The sequence below is a fragment of the Hyla sarda genome, chromosome 6 (assembly GCF_029499605.1).
Source record: "Hyla sarda isolate aHylSar1 chromosome 6, aHylSar1.hap1, whole genome shotgun sequence".
NCBI lineage: Eukaryota > Metazoa > Chordata > Amphibia > Anura > Hylidae > Hyla > Hyla sarda.
In genome coordinates, this window is record NC_079194.1 from 218,917,819 (window position 1) to 218,933,525 (window position 15,707).

The 15,707-nt window shown below is 42.5% G+C and overlaps 1 protein-coding gene across 8 annotated transcripts in view; it reads left to right on the forward strand.

Annotated features, from left to right (window-relative positions):
• The window catches only part of CSTPP1 (centriolar satellite-associated tubulin polyglutamylase complex regulator 1), a 173,628-nt gene that overhangs the window by 128,642 nt on the left and 29,279 nt on the right, over positions 1–15,707 (forward strand). For all 8 annotated transcript variants that reach the window (XM_056526457.1, XM_056526461.1, XM_056526462.1 and 5 more), the window contains one exon: positions 3,327–3,411. In XM_056526457.1, coding sequence (XP_056382432.1) covers positions 3,327–3,411 — 85 coding nt within the window. The remainder of the gene's footprint in view (positions 1–3,326; positions 3,412–15,707) is intronic.

Genomic DNA, 15,707 nt, shown 5'->3' on the forward strand with positions numbered 1-15,707 from the left:
GTTCACTTTTCCTTATTTTTTTCAATCTACTGTAACCAGATCAAAAATAAACATTTCATTAAAATATGAAAAGGATCATAGAAACATTGAGGTTCTTTTATCAAAACCGTTGCAAGTTCATACTGAATAAAGGGGGCACAATTTCAAAATCAAACGCTCCCTCCTTTATTTAAAGGGGTACTCCGGTGAAAACCTTTTTTCTTTTAAATCAACTGGTGGCAGAAAGTTAAACATATTTGTAAATGACTTCTATTAAAAAATCTTAATCCTTCCAGTACTTATTAGCTGCTGAATGCTACAGAGGAAATTCCTTTCTTTTTGGAACACTGATGACATCACGAGCACAGTGCTCTCTGCTGACATCTCTGTTCATTTTAGCAACAGTGCATAGCAGATGCATGCTAAGGGCAGCATGGTGGCTCAGTGGTTAGCACTGCTGCCTTGCAGTGCTGGGGACTTGGGTTCAAATCCCACTAAGGACAACAATAAATAGAGCATTATTATTATTATTATTATTATTATAATAACGTCAGCAGAGAGAACTGTGCTCGTGATGTCATCAGAGAGCATTCCAAAAAGAAAAGAATTTCCTCTGTAGTATTCAGCAGCTAATAAGTACAGGAAGGATTAAGATTTTTTAATAGAAGTAATTTACAAATATGTTTAACTTTCTGCCACCAGTTGATTTAAAAGAAAAAAGGTTTTCACCAGAATACCCCTTTAATCGCAGGTTCTCAACCACACACAGCCCTGTCTGATGGAAAACGCTGTTTCAGTAAATAAGCGTGCTCAATACTTCCTTCATGGATAACTTATACTAGATTGATGAGCACAGAAAATGTCTGTTTTGCATAAGTTACTGTATGATTATCTTTCGTCTGATAGATTGCATGCCATGGGATCCTTTCTAGAGTCTCAGTTTTGCCTGGGTACGTTTGCCTGTCATTACAGAGCTGTTTTCCGTCATCTGGATTGTTTTGACTGCTGCGCCGTGCCATCATTTACCACCACTGCTGATCTTCATTTACTCTGTGGGCTGCTAAATATTGTGGTATTTGTTGCTCACACTCCCCCCTGCTGGCCTGTTGGGGTATCTCTATTTCCTATACATTATAATGTAATGAATATGCTCAGGTTACATCTACTGCTTCTGAGAATGTTAAACTTTTTGGTCCCCTGATCCCATAGATCACAGCTCTGTGGTATTCATTCATTCTGTAATGAACAGCCCCCTGGCAAAACATCTAGTACCTTTGTTAATGTTTTGCAATATCTTGATTTATAGAGCTGCACTAACTATTCTGCAAGCTTCAGAGCTGAATACTCCCAGGATTCATTGCTGCCTCAATGTCTACCCGGAGCTTGTTCTATTGATTTGCATTCTGGACTTGTAGTCTTTACACTAGAAAATACTAAAGGAGATAATAATATTTTCTTTGTTTTCCATATCAACCAATTGTCAGGATTCAGCAGGATGGAGGTGGATCCTCTGTGCCAGAGAGGGATTGGCGTGTACCGTGTCGGTGGACCGGTTCTAAGTTGCTACTGATTTTCACCAGAGCCCACCGCAAAGCGGGATGGTCTTGCAGCGGCGGTAGCAACCAGGTCGTATCCACCGGTAACGGCTCAACCTCTCTGACTGCTGAGATAGGCGCGGTACAAGGGATTAGACAAGAGCAGGGTCGGACGTAGCAGAAGGTCAGGGCAGGCAGCAAAGATCGTAGTCAGGGGCAACGGCAAGAGGTCTGGAACACTGGCTTGGGACATACAAAGAACGCTTTCACTGGCACAATGGCAACAAGATCCGGCAAGGAAGGGAAGGGGAAGTGAGGTTATATAGGGAAGTGCACAGGTGAATACACTAATTAGAACCAGGCGCCAATCAGCGGCACACTGGCCCTTTAAATCGCAGAGAAGCGGCGCGCGCGCGCCCTAGGGAGCGGGGCCGTGCGCGCCGGGACAATACAGACGGGGAACGAGTCTGGTAAGCGGGCTGGGATGCGAACCGCGAGCGGGCGCGTCCAGCATCGCGGATCGCATCCCGGCTAGGGACATTATCGCAGCGCTCCAGGTCAGCGGGTCTACCGGGTGCTGTGAACAGGAAAACGCTGCGAGCGCTCCGGGGAGGAGCGGGGACCCGGAGCGCACGGCGTAACACCAATCAGTGCTCATCTTTAACTGTGTATATACAAAGCGACCCCACCAGCAGAATAGTGAGTGCAGCTCTGAAGTATAATACAGGATGCTACTCAGGATGAGTACAGGATAAGTAATTTATATACAAAGCGACCCCACCAGCAGAATAGTGAATGCAGCTCTGAAGTTTATTGCAGGATAAATCTCAGGATCAGTAACGTATATACACAATAACCCCTACCAGCAGTAATTTGCACAGGTAGGAGTTGTTATTACAGCAGTGTGTTTTGTGAGAATGATGACCAGTTAATACATTTATGGATTAGTATAGACAGTTTGGTTGTTTTTTATAAATACCCCCCAATGAAGTCATCTTTCATGAAATAAACATAAACTCCACATATTTGGGCTGTTCCATCCTGCCTTCCACAGAGTAACCACAGCTTCTAGTAGGTCCTTGGTTTTCCTTATCCCACTCATTTAGTTTTGTGTTTTTTCATTCCCAACTTGTGGTTCAGTTTTGCTGGCTGGCTTCTGTGCACATCCCGGAGCCAAGGCAGTATAATGTATGGTATGCATTGTATTTTCAGTGCATTATGGAGGGCAGTGCAGCCCTAGTGGTTGTTCCCTGCCCCGTGTTGAAATAGCATTGCTGGTTGTAATTCCTTTAACCTATGCCAAGAGTTCCATGAGCCGCTCCCAAGAGCTTTGTGGCAGAAGGAGAAGATTTTTAGGGAGGGAAACCACTGTGCAAATTATACCGTGCTACAGATATTTATACTCTAAGTAAACACCAGCGAGGTTCTGACACCCCCCTTTTGTTTACCTTCATATGAGACATCCTGACCACCCCTGTCCCTTCTCTGTACAGTATAATGAATGAGCACTATACAGTCCAGGCATGTAGCCTGCAGTAGGAAGCCACCGTAGAACAGTACCATATTTAATATAATATGTTTTTACCATACCTTTGTGTATATTGTATAATTTGAATGCTAGGCACATAAATGTGTTAAAACATACTGTTACAAAACAAGGAAAATACCTATTTACTATGCTCCTTTCCAGATGAAGTTTTCTCATAGCACAAATCGTGGCAAAATTTGTGATCTGCTTTTTTTTCTTCCCCTCTTACAAATCTGAGCCTCACGGTCATAGGTGCACATTCAACAAATCTATCTGTCTTGCAGATCTGTTGACTATGAAAGAATACCAGTGCCTCCTCCAGATGCTTTGCCCAGACTTTCCTATGGATCTGACACAGAAAGCAGCAAGGTAAGTACCCTCAGACAGTATTTGTGCTGAGAGGGAATTGACTTTACTCCTTGTAGGTAGGAGATGAGAAGTTTTGTGGCCTCCTATAAACTGTTCAGCAGTATAGATGTACCACAAATAGCAGACATTGGCCAAGATTTATCATGTCTGAAATACATGTCTGAGATATATCTGTCTTAAAACAAGACATTCTTGTTTTGTGCATTGTAACCACAGCTCAGCTTTTATATCTTAACAAGCTCTGGTAAAATGAAAGCTGAGATGTGATTGGTTGCCGTGGGAAAAACCAAACATGTAGAGTTTTTGTAGATTGATAAATCTGGGATTATGTAATGATGGTCATCAGGGCCGGCCCAAGACATTGTTCTGCCTGGGTCCAAGAGTGAAATGCCATAAAATTGCACTGCAACTCACATTAAACTGCAGCATTAGGTAGGCAGCAGTTCCCCCACAGTAGGTAGCATAGTTTCCCCACATTAGGTAGCAGAGTTTCCCCACATTAGGTAACATAGTTTTCCCACATTAGGTGGCATAGATTCCCCACATTAGGTAGCATAGTTTCCCCACATAGGGTAGCATAGTTTCCCCACATTAAGTAGCATAGTTTCCCAACATTAGGTAGCATAGTTTCCACATATTAGGTAGCATAGTTTCCCCACATTAGGTAGCATAGTTTCCCCACATTAGGTAGCATAGTTTCCCCACATTAGGTAGCATAGATTCCCCACATTAGGTAGCATAGTTTCCCCACATTAGGTAGCAGTTTCCCCACATTAGGTAGCACTGTTTCCCCACATTAGGTAGCATAGTTCCCCCCATTAGGTAGCATAATTTCCCCACATTAGGTAGAATAATTTTCCCACATTAGGTAGCATAGTTCCCCCCCATTAGGTAGCATACTTTCCCCACATTAGGTAGAATAGTTTTCCCACATTAAGTAGCATAGATTCCCCACTTTAGGTAGCATAGATTCCCCACATTAGGTAGCATAGTTTCCCCACATTAGGTAGCATAGGTTCCCTACATTAGGTAGCATAGTTTCCCCACATTAGGTAGCATAGATTCCCCAGATTAGGTAGCATAGATTCCCCACATTAGGTAGCATAGTTTCCCCCCACATTAGGTAGCATAGATTCCCCACATTAGGTAGCATAGATTCCCCACATTAGGTAGCACAGTTTACCCACTTTAGGTAGCATAGATTCCCCACTTTAGGTAGCATAGTTTCCCCACATTAGGTAGCATATGTTCCCTACATTAGGTAGCATAGTTTCCCCACATTAGGTAGAATAGTTTCCCCACATTAGGTAGCATAGATTCCCCACATTAGGTAGCATAGTTCCCCCCCACATTAGGTAGCATAGATTCACCACATTAGATAGCATATATTCCCCACATCAGGTAGCATAGATTCCCCACATTAGGTAGCACAGTTTCCCCACATTAGCTAGCATAGTTTCCCCCCATTAGGTAGCATAATTTCCCCACATTAGGTAGAATAGTTTTCCCACATTAGGTAGCAGTTTCCCCACATTAGGTAGCACAGTTTCCCCACATTATGTAGCATAGTTCCCCCACATTAGGTAGAATAGTTTCCCCACATTAGGTAGCACATTTTCCCCACATTAGGTAGCATAGATTCCCCACATTAGGTAGCATAGATTCCCCACATTAGGTAGCTGTTTCCCCACATTAGGTAGCACAGTTTCCCCACATTAGGTAGCAGCCCCCCCATTAGGTAGCATAATTTCCCCACATTAGGTAGAATAGTTTTCCCACATTAGGTAGCATAGATTCCCCACATTAGGTAGCAGTTTCCCCACATTAGGTAGAATAGTTTTCCCACATTAGGTAGCATAGATTCCCCACATTAGGTAGCACAGTTTCCCTACATTAGGTAGCACTGTTTCCCCACATTAGGTAGCACAGTTTCCCCACATTAGGCAGCATAGATTCCCCACATTAGGTAGCACAGTTTCCCCACATTAGGTAGCACAGTTTCCCCACATTAGGTAGCATAGATTCCCCACATTAGGTAGAATAGTTTCACTACATTAGGTAGCATAGTTTCCCCACATTAGGGAGCATAGTTTCCCCACATTAGGTAGCATAGATTCCCCACATTAGGTAGCAGTTTCCCCACATTAGGTAGCGTAGTTCCCCCCTTTAGGTAGCATAATTTCCACACATTAGGTAGAATAGTTTTCCCATATTAGGTAGCATAGATTCCCCACATTGGGTAGCATAGTTCCCCCCCCCATTAGGTAGCATACTTTCCCCACATTAGGTAGAATAGTTTTCCCACATTAGGTAGCATAGATTCCCCACTTTAGGTAGCATAGATTCCCCACATTAGGTAGCATGGTTCCCCACATTAGGTAGAATATGTTCCCTACATTAGGTAGCATAGTTTCCCCACATTAGGTAGCATAGATTCCCCACATTAGGTAGCATAGTTCCCCACATTAGGTAGCATAGATTCCCCCCACATTAGGTAGCATAGTTTCCCCCCCCCACATTAGGTAGCATAGTTTCCCCATATTAGGTAGAATAGTTTCCCCACATTAGGTAGCATAGATTCCCTACATTAGGTAGCATAGATTCCCTACATTAGATAGCATAGATTCCCCCCACATTAGGTAGCATAGATTCCCCCCACATTAGGTAGCATAGATTCCCCACATTAGGTAGCACCATTTCCCCACAGTAGGTAGCACAGTTTCCCCACATTAGGTAGCATAGTTCACCCCCCCATTAGGTAGCATAGTTTCCCCACATAAGGTAGAATAGTTTTCCCACATTAGGTAGCAGTTTCCCCACATTAGGTAGTACAGTTTACCCACATTATGTAGCATAGTTTCCCCCCCCATTAGGTATCATACTTTCCCCACATTAGGTAGAATAGTTTTCCCACATTAGGTAGCATAGATTCCCCACATTAGGTAACATAGATTCCTCACATTAGGTAGCACAGTTTCCCCATATTAGGCAGCACAGTTTCCCCACATTAGGCAGCATAGATTCTCCACATTAGGTAGCACAGTTTCCCCACATTAGGTAACATAGATTCCCCACATTAGGTAGCATAGTTCCCCACATTAGGCAGCATAGATTCCCCACATTAGGTAGCATAGTTTCCCCACATTAGGTAGCATAGTTTCCCAACATTAGGTAGCATAATTTCCCCACCTTAGGTAGCATAGTTTCCCCACATTAGGTAGCATACATTCCCCACATTAGGTAGCAGTTTCCCCACATTAGATAGCACAGTTTCCCCCCACATTAGGTAGCATAGTTCCCCCCATTAGGTAGCATAATTTCCCCACATTAGGTAGAATAGTTTTCCCACATTAGGTAGCATAGATTCCCCACATTAGGTAGCATAGTTCCCCCCCCATTAGGTAGCATACTTTCCCCCCATTAGGTAGAATAGTTTTCCCACATTAGGTAGCATAGTTTCCCCACATTAGGTAGCATAGGTTCCCCACATTAGGTAGCATAGTTTCCCCACATTAGGTAGACTAGTTTCCCCACATTAGGTAGCATAGATTCCCCACATTAGGTAGCATAGTTTCCCCACATTAGGTAGACTAGTTTCCCCACATTAGGTAGCATAGATTCCCCACATTAGGTAGCATAGTTTCCCCACATTAGGTAGAATAGTTTCCCCACATTAGGTAGCATAGATTCCCACATTAGGTAGCATAGATTCCCCACATTAGATAGCATAGATTCTCCACATTAGGTAGCACAGTTTCCCCACATTAGGTAGCATAGATTCCCCACATTAGGTAGCATAGTTCCCCACATTACGTAGCATAGATTCCCCCCACATTAGGTAGCATAGTCCCCCCCCCACATTAGGTAGCATAGTTTCCCCATATTAGGTAGAATAGTTTCCCCATATTAGGTAGAATAGTTTCCCCACATTAGGTAGCATAGATTCCCCACATTAGGTAGCATAGATTCCCTACATTAGATAGCATAGATTCCCCACATTAGGTATCATAGATTCCCCACATTAGGTAGCACCATTTCCCCACAGTAGGTAGCACAGTTTCCCCACATTAGGTAGCATAATTTCCCCACCTTAGGTAGCATAGTTTCCTCACATTAGGTAGCATAAATTCCCCACATTAGGTAGCAGTTTCCCCACATTAGATAGCACAGTTTTCCCACATTAGGTAGCATAGTTCCCCCCATTAGGTAGCATAATTTCCCCACATTAGGTAGAATAGTTTTCCCACATTAGGTAGCATAGATTCCCCACATTAGGTAGCATAGTTTCCCCCCATTAGGTAGCATACTTTCCCCCCATTAGGTAGCATACTTTCCCCCCATTAGGTAGAATAGTTTTCCCACATTAGGTAGCATAGATTCCCCACATTAGGTAGCATAGGTTCCCCACATTAGGTAGCATAGTTTCCTCACATTAGGTAGAATAGTGTCCCCACATTAGGTAGCATAGATTCCCCACATTAGGTAGCATAGTTTCCCCACATTAGGTAGCATAGTTTCCCCACATTTGGTAGCATAGTTTTCCCACATTAGGTAGCATAGTTTTCCCACATTAGGTAGCATATATTCCCCACATTAGGTAGCATAGATTTCCCACATTAGGTAGCATAGATTTCCCACATTAGGTAGCATAGTCCACCACACACGCAAAAACATACATAAACACACACCCTGACAAGTGACGTCACTGACGTTCTCCTGAACTGGTCTGCTGAGGGATGTCACTTGCGCAACGTCCCTCGTCAGACCCAGGTCTAATGTGCCCGCTACGCTATTATGCACATACCATGAATGTAGGAGGCAAAGTAAAAATAAAAAGGGGGGGGGCAGGAAAGTGCCACCCCTGAAAAGTGCTGGCTGGGACCAACGGACCCACCAGGCCCTGATGGTCATGCATAATGATGTAATATTAATAAAGGGCTTAAAGGGGTACTCCAGTGGGAAAATATTTTTTTTATAAACTGGTGCCAGTAAGTTAAACAGATTTGTAAATTACTTCTGTTTGAAAATCTTAATCCTTCCAGTACTTATCAGCTGCTGTATACTACAGAGGAAGTTCTTTTATTTTTGAATTTCTTTTCAGTCATACCACTGTGCTCTCTGCTGACACATGTCAGGAACTTTCAGGAACAAATCCCCATAACAAACCTATCTTGCTCTGGGCAGTGAGAGCACTGTGGTCAGACAGAAAAGAAATCAAAGAGAAAAGCACTTCCTATGTAATATACAGCAGCTGATATATACTGGAAGGATTAAGATTTTTAAATAGAAGTAATTTACAAATCTGTTTAACTTTATGGCACCAGTTGATATAAAAAAAAAAAATTATTTCCACCAGAGTACCCCTTTAAAGAAAATGTTTCCTTCCGCCTCTCCCTTATGCTTTCGTAGATGCCCCATGCTTCACATATGCTCCCATGTCCCCTTTACCGAGTGTCTAGGGAAAACAGAAACTAATTTATCTTGGCAGCCATGGATAACATACTTGGATGATTCCCTCTAATCTCCTCCTCTTATTTACCTTATGGCTGCAACTAATGATTATTTCTAAAATCAATTAGTTAGCCGATTAATCGAATGACACCCTAAAACGAGATTAGGAGACCAGAGAAGGGTTAACGGGAGGACGGGAGGAAGTGAAGAGTTAACATGGGAAAAAGAGAAAGGACAGCACCTGAAGTGTGAACAGAGGGTAAGAGCGAAGGGACAGCACCTGAAGGGTTAACCAAGGGTAAGAGCAGAGAGACAGAAACTGAATGGTTAACGGGCAAAAAAGAAGGAGTGAGAAATAGAGAAAATCTTCAACCCACCTCTGCTGTGCGTGCACCGGATCATCACTTGGCTAAGTGATAAATGTTGTATAGAAAAGAGTGGGTACAGCACCTGAAGGGTTACCCTCGGAGCCTCGCTGTAGGGGAGAAGGAGCAATTCACAGACCTTAGTGATGGCTGTCCACCTGCACAGGAAGATCTGTCAGCTTCTGGCCGGACAGGGGGGCTCCCACAATGTCAGGACCAGAGGCTTTCTGTCACTGGAGGCACAGAGGAAAAGGAGGCGACATCGGCTTCTGGACAGCCCTCCAGGCCCGTAAGCCTACGGGTAGGCTGCAGATGTCAGAGGCCAGCGCCATCTTCAAAAAAGCACTGAAGGGTTAGAGGAGATACAGGGGAACATGCAGACTGAGGGGCTAAAAGGCAGGGAAAATAGCAAAAATAGTAGGAATAATGTGTTTCTAGGCCACACCCCCTAACAATAATAATGTATTTCATGAATAATGCCTATCGAGGCTTTATTTTCTTGCAATCTGAGACTTTTGTCGCAACCAAAGTTGCCTCATGAATAGGCAATCCCTGCATATGTTCCTATCATCCATTGAAATCAATAGAATATCCTCTCTTTCCTGGTCGATGGACATCTTACACTCACAAATAATGGAGTAGCAGCAGAGGTCAAGTCCTGGGAAAATTAAAAGTGAGGGAACTCACTCAAGATTTCCACTCAAGGGTTGGTCCTTCAGGAGTCCTGCTAATGGGAACAGTGTTCCTGCTGTGGAAAAAGTCTAGAAACTCCGTTCCCATGCGTTCCTGCAGGACTTGAGCCCTGAGCAGCAGTGTTGGATAAGCGCTGAACTCCCTCACAGGCTTGTGCTGGACAGTAAGGGCCCTATTATGTGAAGTGATTATCAGCCACATAGGCCATTGTTGGCTTGTGTAATAGGGCAAATGCTTGTTCTTTAGCTGATCACTTTGTTTTGCCTTGCTAAAGAATTCTCGTTTGTTGCCCACACATCTCCCCATGTAAAAGGGAATGTGTGGTCAATGACTAATGGAGGCAGATGGCCACATAAACGATCCAACAATCATTCGTACAGCCCTTCCTGTGTTGTATACAAAAGAACTAGAAAAGAGCATAACCACTGCATAAAATCAGTCTAATTTATTAGAAAATTTATAAAATCACAAACCAATAACAAAAATAGAAAAAAAAGAAGAAAATAATAATTACAAAGAAAACCATGTGCCGATAAAGATAATATTGTCACAACAAAGCTGGACTATTGCATACACATATATATCTCATCAATTGTCAAATGTAAACTAGGTGGCAACAATCAGAATATGGTAAGAGGGATATCCGAACCTAACTCTCTAAAGCAGTGGTTCTCAACCTGGGGGTACAAGTACCCCCAGGGGTACTTAGCAGTTCTCCAGGGGGTACCTGAAAAAAAAAAAAAAAGAAAGAAAACACTGGTTACTGGTCTGGACCACTTTGAAAGAAATGGTCGGCTGATGTCACTGCACCAAGGAGGGGAGCAGGAGGACAGCAAAGGGGAATCGTGGGGATTGGGCAGCGGTGGGCAGTAACTACCATCAGCTTTGTTGCCAAAGCGAGACAGTATGGTGGCCTACAACTATATATAGGGGCAGTTTGGGGGCCTACAGCTATATTTGGGAGTTCAGAGGGGGCCTAAAAACTTTATGGTGATACAAAGCTGGAGCTATTACTGTGTGTGACAATAAACATGGGGAGTTTGTTTGTTTGGCTGGTTCTGTGGTTAAGTCTTGTACGGGAGAAATCTTAATGGCGGTCTAGGCCAGATAGAAAAGAAAAGTAAAGAACTCTGGTTAGAGAAGACGTCACCTGTAAGTCGGGGGACTGGGGAGATAAGGAGAGGAACAGGGGGCGTGCTATAGATGAAAGTAAAGCATATGAATTATACTATTATCATTACAAAATGTCCCTAATATGGGGGTACAAATTTTTCGGGAATGGGCTGTTAAGGGTACTCAGGCAAAAAAGGTTGAGAACCGCTGCTCTAAAGTGCACAGTGCAGAAAACCAGTAAAGGTGCCTTTATTAATCCTAACGCTAATAATAGCTGAGGAAATCTAAATAAGAATCCCCATAGTGATCTCCCCCTAAATAAGAGGTTGCTCACCCATAGTGTTGCAGGTCCAGACAAGCCCCGACCTACATTTCGGCTCTTTTCTGGCCCTTGTACGGGCTTCCTTATAGGGCATATGTACAAGGGTTGTTTTCATGAGACTTTGATTGTTGGGTTGGCCAACTAACTGCATTTCTCCTCACAGGATAGGTGATAAATGTGGAATCACTGGTGGTCCAACCGTCAGGACACCCAGTGATCAAGAGATAGGCAGTCCTAGAATGCCCTCTGTGAATGACGTGGTAGTGCGCTTGCATAGCCACCACTTACCATTCCATTTAGTGCTATGGGACTGACCTAGATCTCGCTTGGCTATCACTGTCAGTCCCATAAACAAAAAACGTATTTCAGATATCAGGGTATATACAGGTAATACTAGCTAGGAGCGTGTGCTAAATAAATACCCCTATGGTATACATTACTATATGACCTCCAGATATATACACACATATAGACAAGGAAAATGGAGTCACTTACAAAAAAAATTTCCAACATATATAAACTTTATCAGTTAAATCAAGTCTAGTTGATTTTACTGATAAAGTTTATTTAAGTTGGAATAATTTCTTGTAAGTGACTCCATTTTCCTTGTCTATATGTTTGCAGCCCCATAAACAGTAAATGAAGGGATGGCCACACGAGCGCTCTACCACTCCATTCACAAGGGGTATTTGGAGAGCTCCAGTGATTATACATAGTGATAGATATATATATATATATATATATATATATACCCAGTGATCGCGCATTTATCTTCTCTCCTGTGGATAGGTGATGAATGTGGTCAGGGGAACAACCCCTTCAAGGCTCCATATTGTCTAACCTAGACCCTATAGCTGCAGCTTATGCACCATTAAACAAAAGGAACTTTTTTATGTGAGAACAATTTGTGAGCATGGCAGCCACTAAACGTATGGGCAGCACAAGACAAGAAAGACAATAGTATTACACATTTGCAGTGTGTATGATGGAGCATTGACATCAGGTCATCACCCATCTGGAGATTATACACATCCAAGGTACACCCAGACAGTATAGTAGACTGTGGTGGTTACACAGCACCAGTGTAGTTAATTCTCGGATAACGTGACTTCTCTTTATTTTTATAGTTTACAGAGGGGGCCAAGGGGGGGATGACAGATTTTTTACACTTGGTACAAAACTTCAAACAGATCTGCAAGTGAGCTTTGGAAAAACACATGAAAGACTCCAAGAGACGTGATCTGTAGGGGAATGTAATACTTTGGCAATTGTGTTTGTGAGCGTGATATAAGGAACAAAAAAGCTGTAACCCTAATGTCTCAAATCTCTGGGGTTTGGAAAACTTTTTATTACAGTGTATTATGTCATTGCCAGCAATCCTTTTGTCTTTACTGCTATGAATGTGGTGTAAAGAAGTGTACATTCGAGATGAGCGAACTTTTAAAGAATTCAATTCGGCCGATTCGCTGAATTTTCCGAAAAAGTTTGTTTTGATCCGGCGAATCTATATTAAAAAAGGCTATTTCTAGCCTACATACAGCTTTGGATGAATGGCTATATGTTGCTTAAAGTGGTTGTCCAATAAAATGTAGTATTTTCCTATTGTCCCCAGCCTGCCTAATAAAATAACAAAAACTTTAAATTCTCTTTCTCCACTCCATTCGGGGCCCGTCCACGGCCAGTGACACTGCTTTCCCCCAAGCTGCAGAGCATAGCATCTATACTTACAGTGCCACCCACCAATCACTGCCCCTTTATAAGGGTCTTCTTTTTAGCTTACAAGGAATCTGTCAGCTACGTATCACATTTACACTGCTAGCTAGCTGTAAGGACAATGAGACTCATGATACCTTTTCATATATTTGTCTGTGCTTATATGAAGTGCTGAATGCTGGATGGCCTCCTTGGTTCTCCTCCCACCATTGTCCTTGGTTTATTGACGGGCAGGACTTTAAGATCTCTTTTCCTCTGCATACAAATTATGGTCAGGTTTGACATTTGGAAACATGGCTTGACTTCAAGCTGACTGTCAATCAGGCAGGGATAGGACTGGGAAGGAAAGTGAGAAAGCATTTCAGCATGTGCCACATCAGGGGCTTGAGAACACCTCTTGGCACCAAAGAATAAAATAAAAAAAGTTATGAAAGCACAGACAGATATATGAATATACCATGTAATATGTAGTGGAAGGAAGAAGATGTAGCACTCACCATTCAGCTTGTCAGCAGTATTCTTTATTGTAGCTCCATATGAACAGGACAGCATACAAAACTTTGGCCAGTATGGCGGAAGGAGCGGTGGTACAAGGGCAGGGGCCCTGGTGAGTGACCATTTTATATATTTGAGAGAGGATCCTCTTTTTCTAGGGTGGCTTAGGCTAGGATTCCACTTGGTTTTTTTCTGGCAGTTTTTGGAATACTGCCACTGCAGTTTTTGAGCCAAAGTCAGAAGTGGATCCATAAGGGAGGAGAAGTGTAAGTCCTTCCATTATATTTCCCATTCCTTATGAATACACTTCTTTCTCAAAAAGTGCAGTGTCAGTTTTTCCAAAAACTGCCAGAAAAAAACCCAATGGAATCCTAGCCTAATAGAGGAATGACATAATCCCAATGAGGGAAACAAAACTAAACCAGACAGGCAGAAGTAATGCCAAATTACCACAGTGGAGCAAGCTATGTGATAGGTTTGGCAGCTATTTCTAGATATGTTTGACACTTTTCTCTTCCTTTCACTCATCTTCATGGGCTTAGTTTACTCCAATATTTAGCACCAAAACAGTTGCCCACATCATAAATAAATGTAATACAACTTACAATTCCACTTATCCACACCCCCTTTTCTGGCCACTTTTCAAAAGTGTCTAGTAAAGTATGAAATATGTCCAAAACACACATGAAAATAGGCAGTTTTTTGGTGTACTTGGAGACATATTTCTGGCACATTTTCCTTAGTAGATTTCTCCCAATGTAGAGTAAACAAATAAAACCGAAGACGTTCTTTTATTGTGTCCCCCTAAAAGTGGGTGTACCAAAATAATTTCCCCCCTCTTTGCCTTGACCTAAAGCTGTCCTTGGTAATTCTCTTACTGTAAATGACTTGGAGAATATAAATGATCTAAGGGAACCATGAAACGGGTCTTTCACTCAGTGTAAACACGACACATAATACAGAGTAATAACCTTACATAACTTCCGAAGTTAATGTCTTGGTGTTTTCTGCTGGCTCTGTCAATCACCCTATTGTTAGCTGTTCATAAACAATAAAGGCATTTATTTCTTAGTCACTCTGTTCTACAGTACCCGTCTAATACTGTACAGTGATCCCTCAACTTACAATGGCCTCAACATACAATAGTTTCAACATACAATGGTCTTTTCTGGACCATTGTAACTTGAAACCAGACTCAACATACAATGTTACGGACAGTCCAGATCTGTGAAACGTGTCAATGGCTGGAGGAACTGACCAATCAGAATGGGCATTTTACTGGTAAAACCCCTGTATTACTGAAGTGCATGCACTGACTGGTGTCTGGTAGCACCCCTACAGTACAGGGAAGTATTACATGTTCTGTACTCTTTACCTGTACCAGGGTTAGCTGCTCCTTTGGACACCAGGTGAGGGCGGCTCCATGTTACTTTTATAGGACATTGTGTATTATGTACAGAACCCTGAAGAAGCTCCTGTCCTCTACATAGACCAGCATTTCCCAACCAAGGTGCCTCCAGCTGTTGCAAAACTACAACTCTCAGCATGCCCGGACAGCCTTTGGCTGTCCGGGCATGCTGGGAGTTGTAGTTTTGCAACAGCCGGAGGCACCCTGGTTGGGAAACACTGACAGACAGTGATTTACAGCTCCCAGCAGATCTTTCTTACTTTTATATGTACGATCTTGCTTTATCTCTATTAGTTATCTATTTCTTTTTCTTTAATCCTCACTTTTTTCCTATTTATGGATGACATTTTGGGGCTTCAGAACCAATTACCAGGTTTCAATGGAGTTATGGCCTCAACATACAATGGTTTCAACATACAATGGTCGTCCTGGAACCAATTAATATTGTAACTTGAGGGACCACTGTATATGAGCAGCATATGTACACGGCAGATATTTCATGCTTTTATACATTGCTTGCTGTTTACAGTCAGTAGGTACATATAAAGAGATATCACTACATCATACTGCTGCTTCTATGTACACTGATCTCTATACAGGAGCTGATATCCTGTATACCATGTGGCCACACTAAATTTCAAGGGGATTGATCATTTATTCTTCAGGACAATAAACTCCTACATTTTAAGACCATATAGTTCCTTTTTTTCACCTTGGGTTGTATCTATTATTGAAT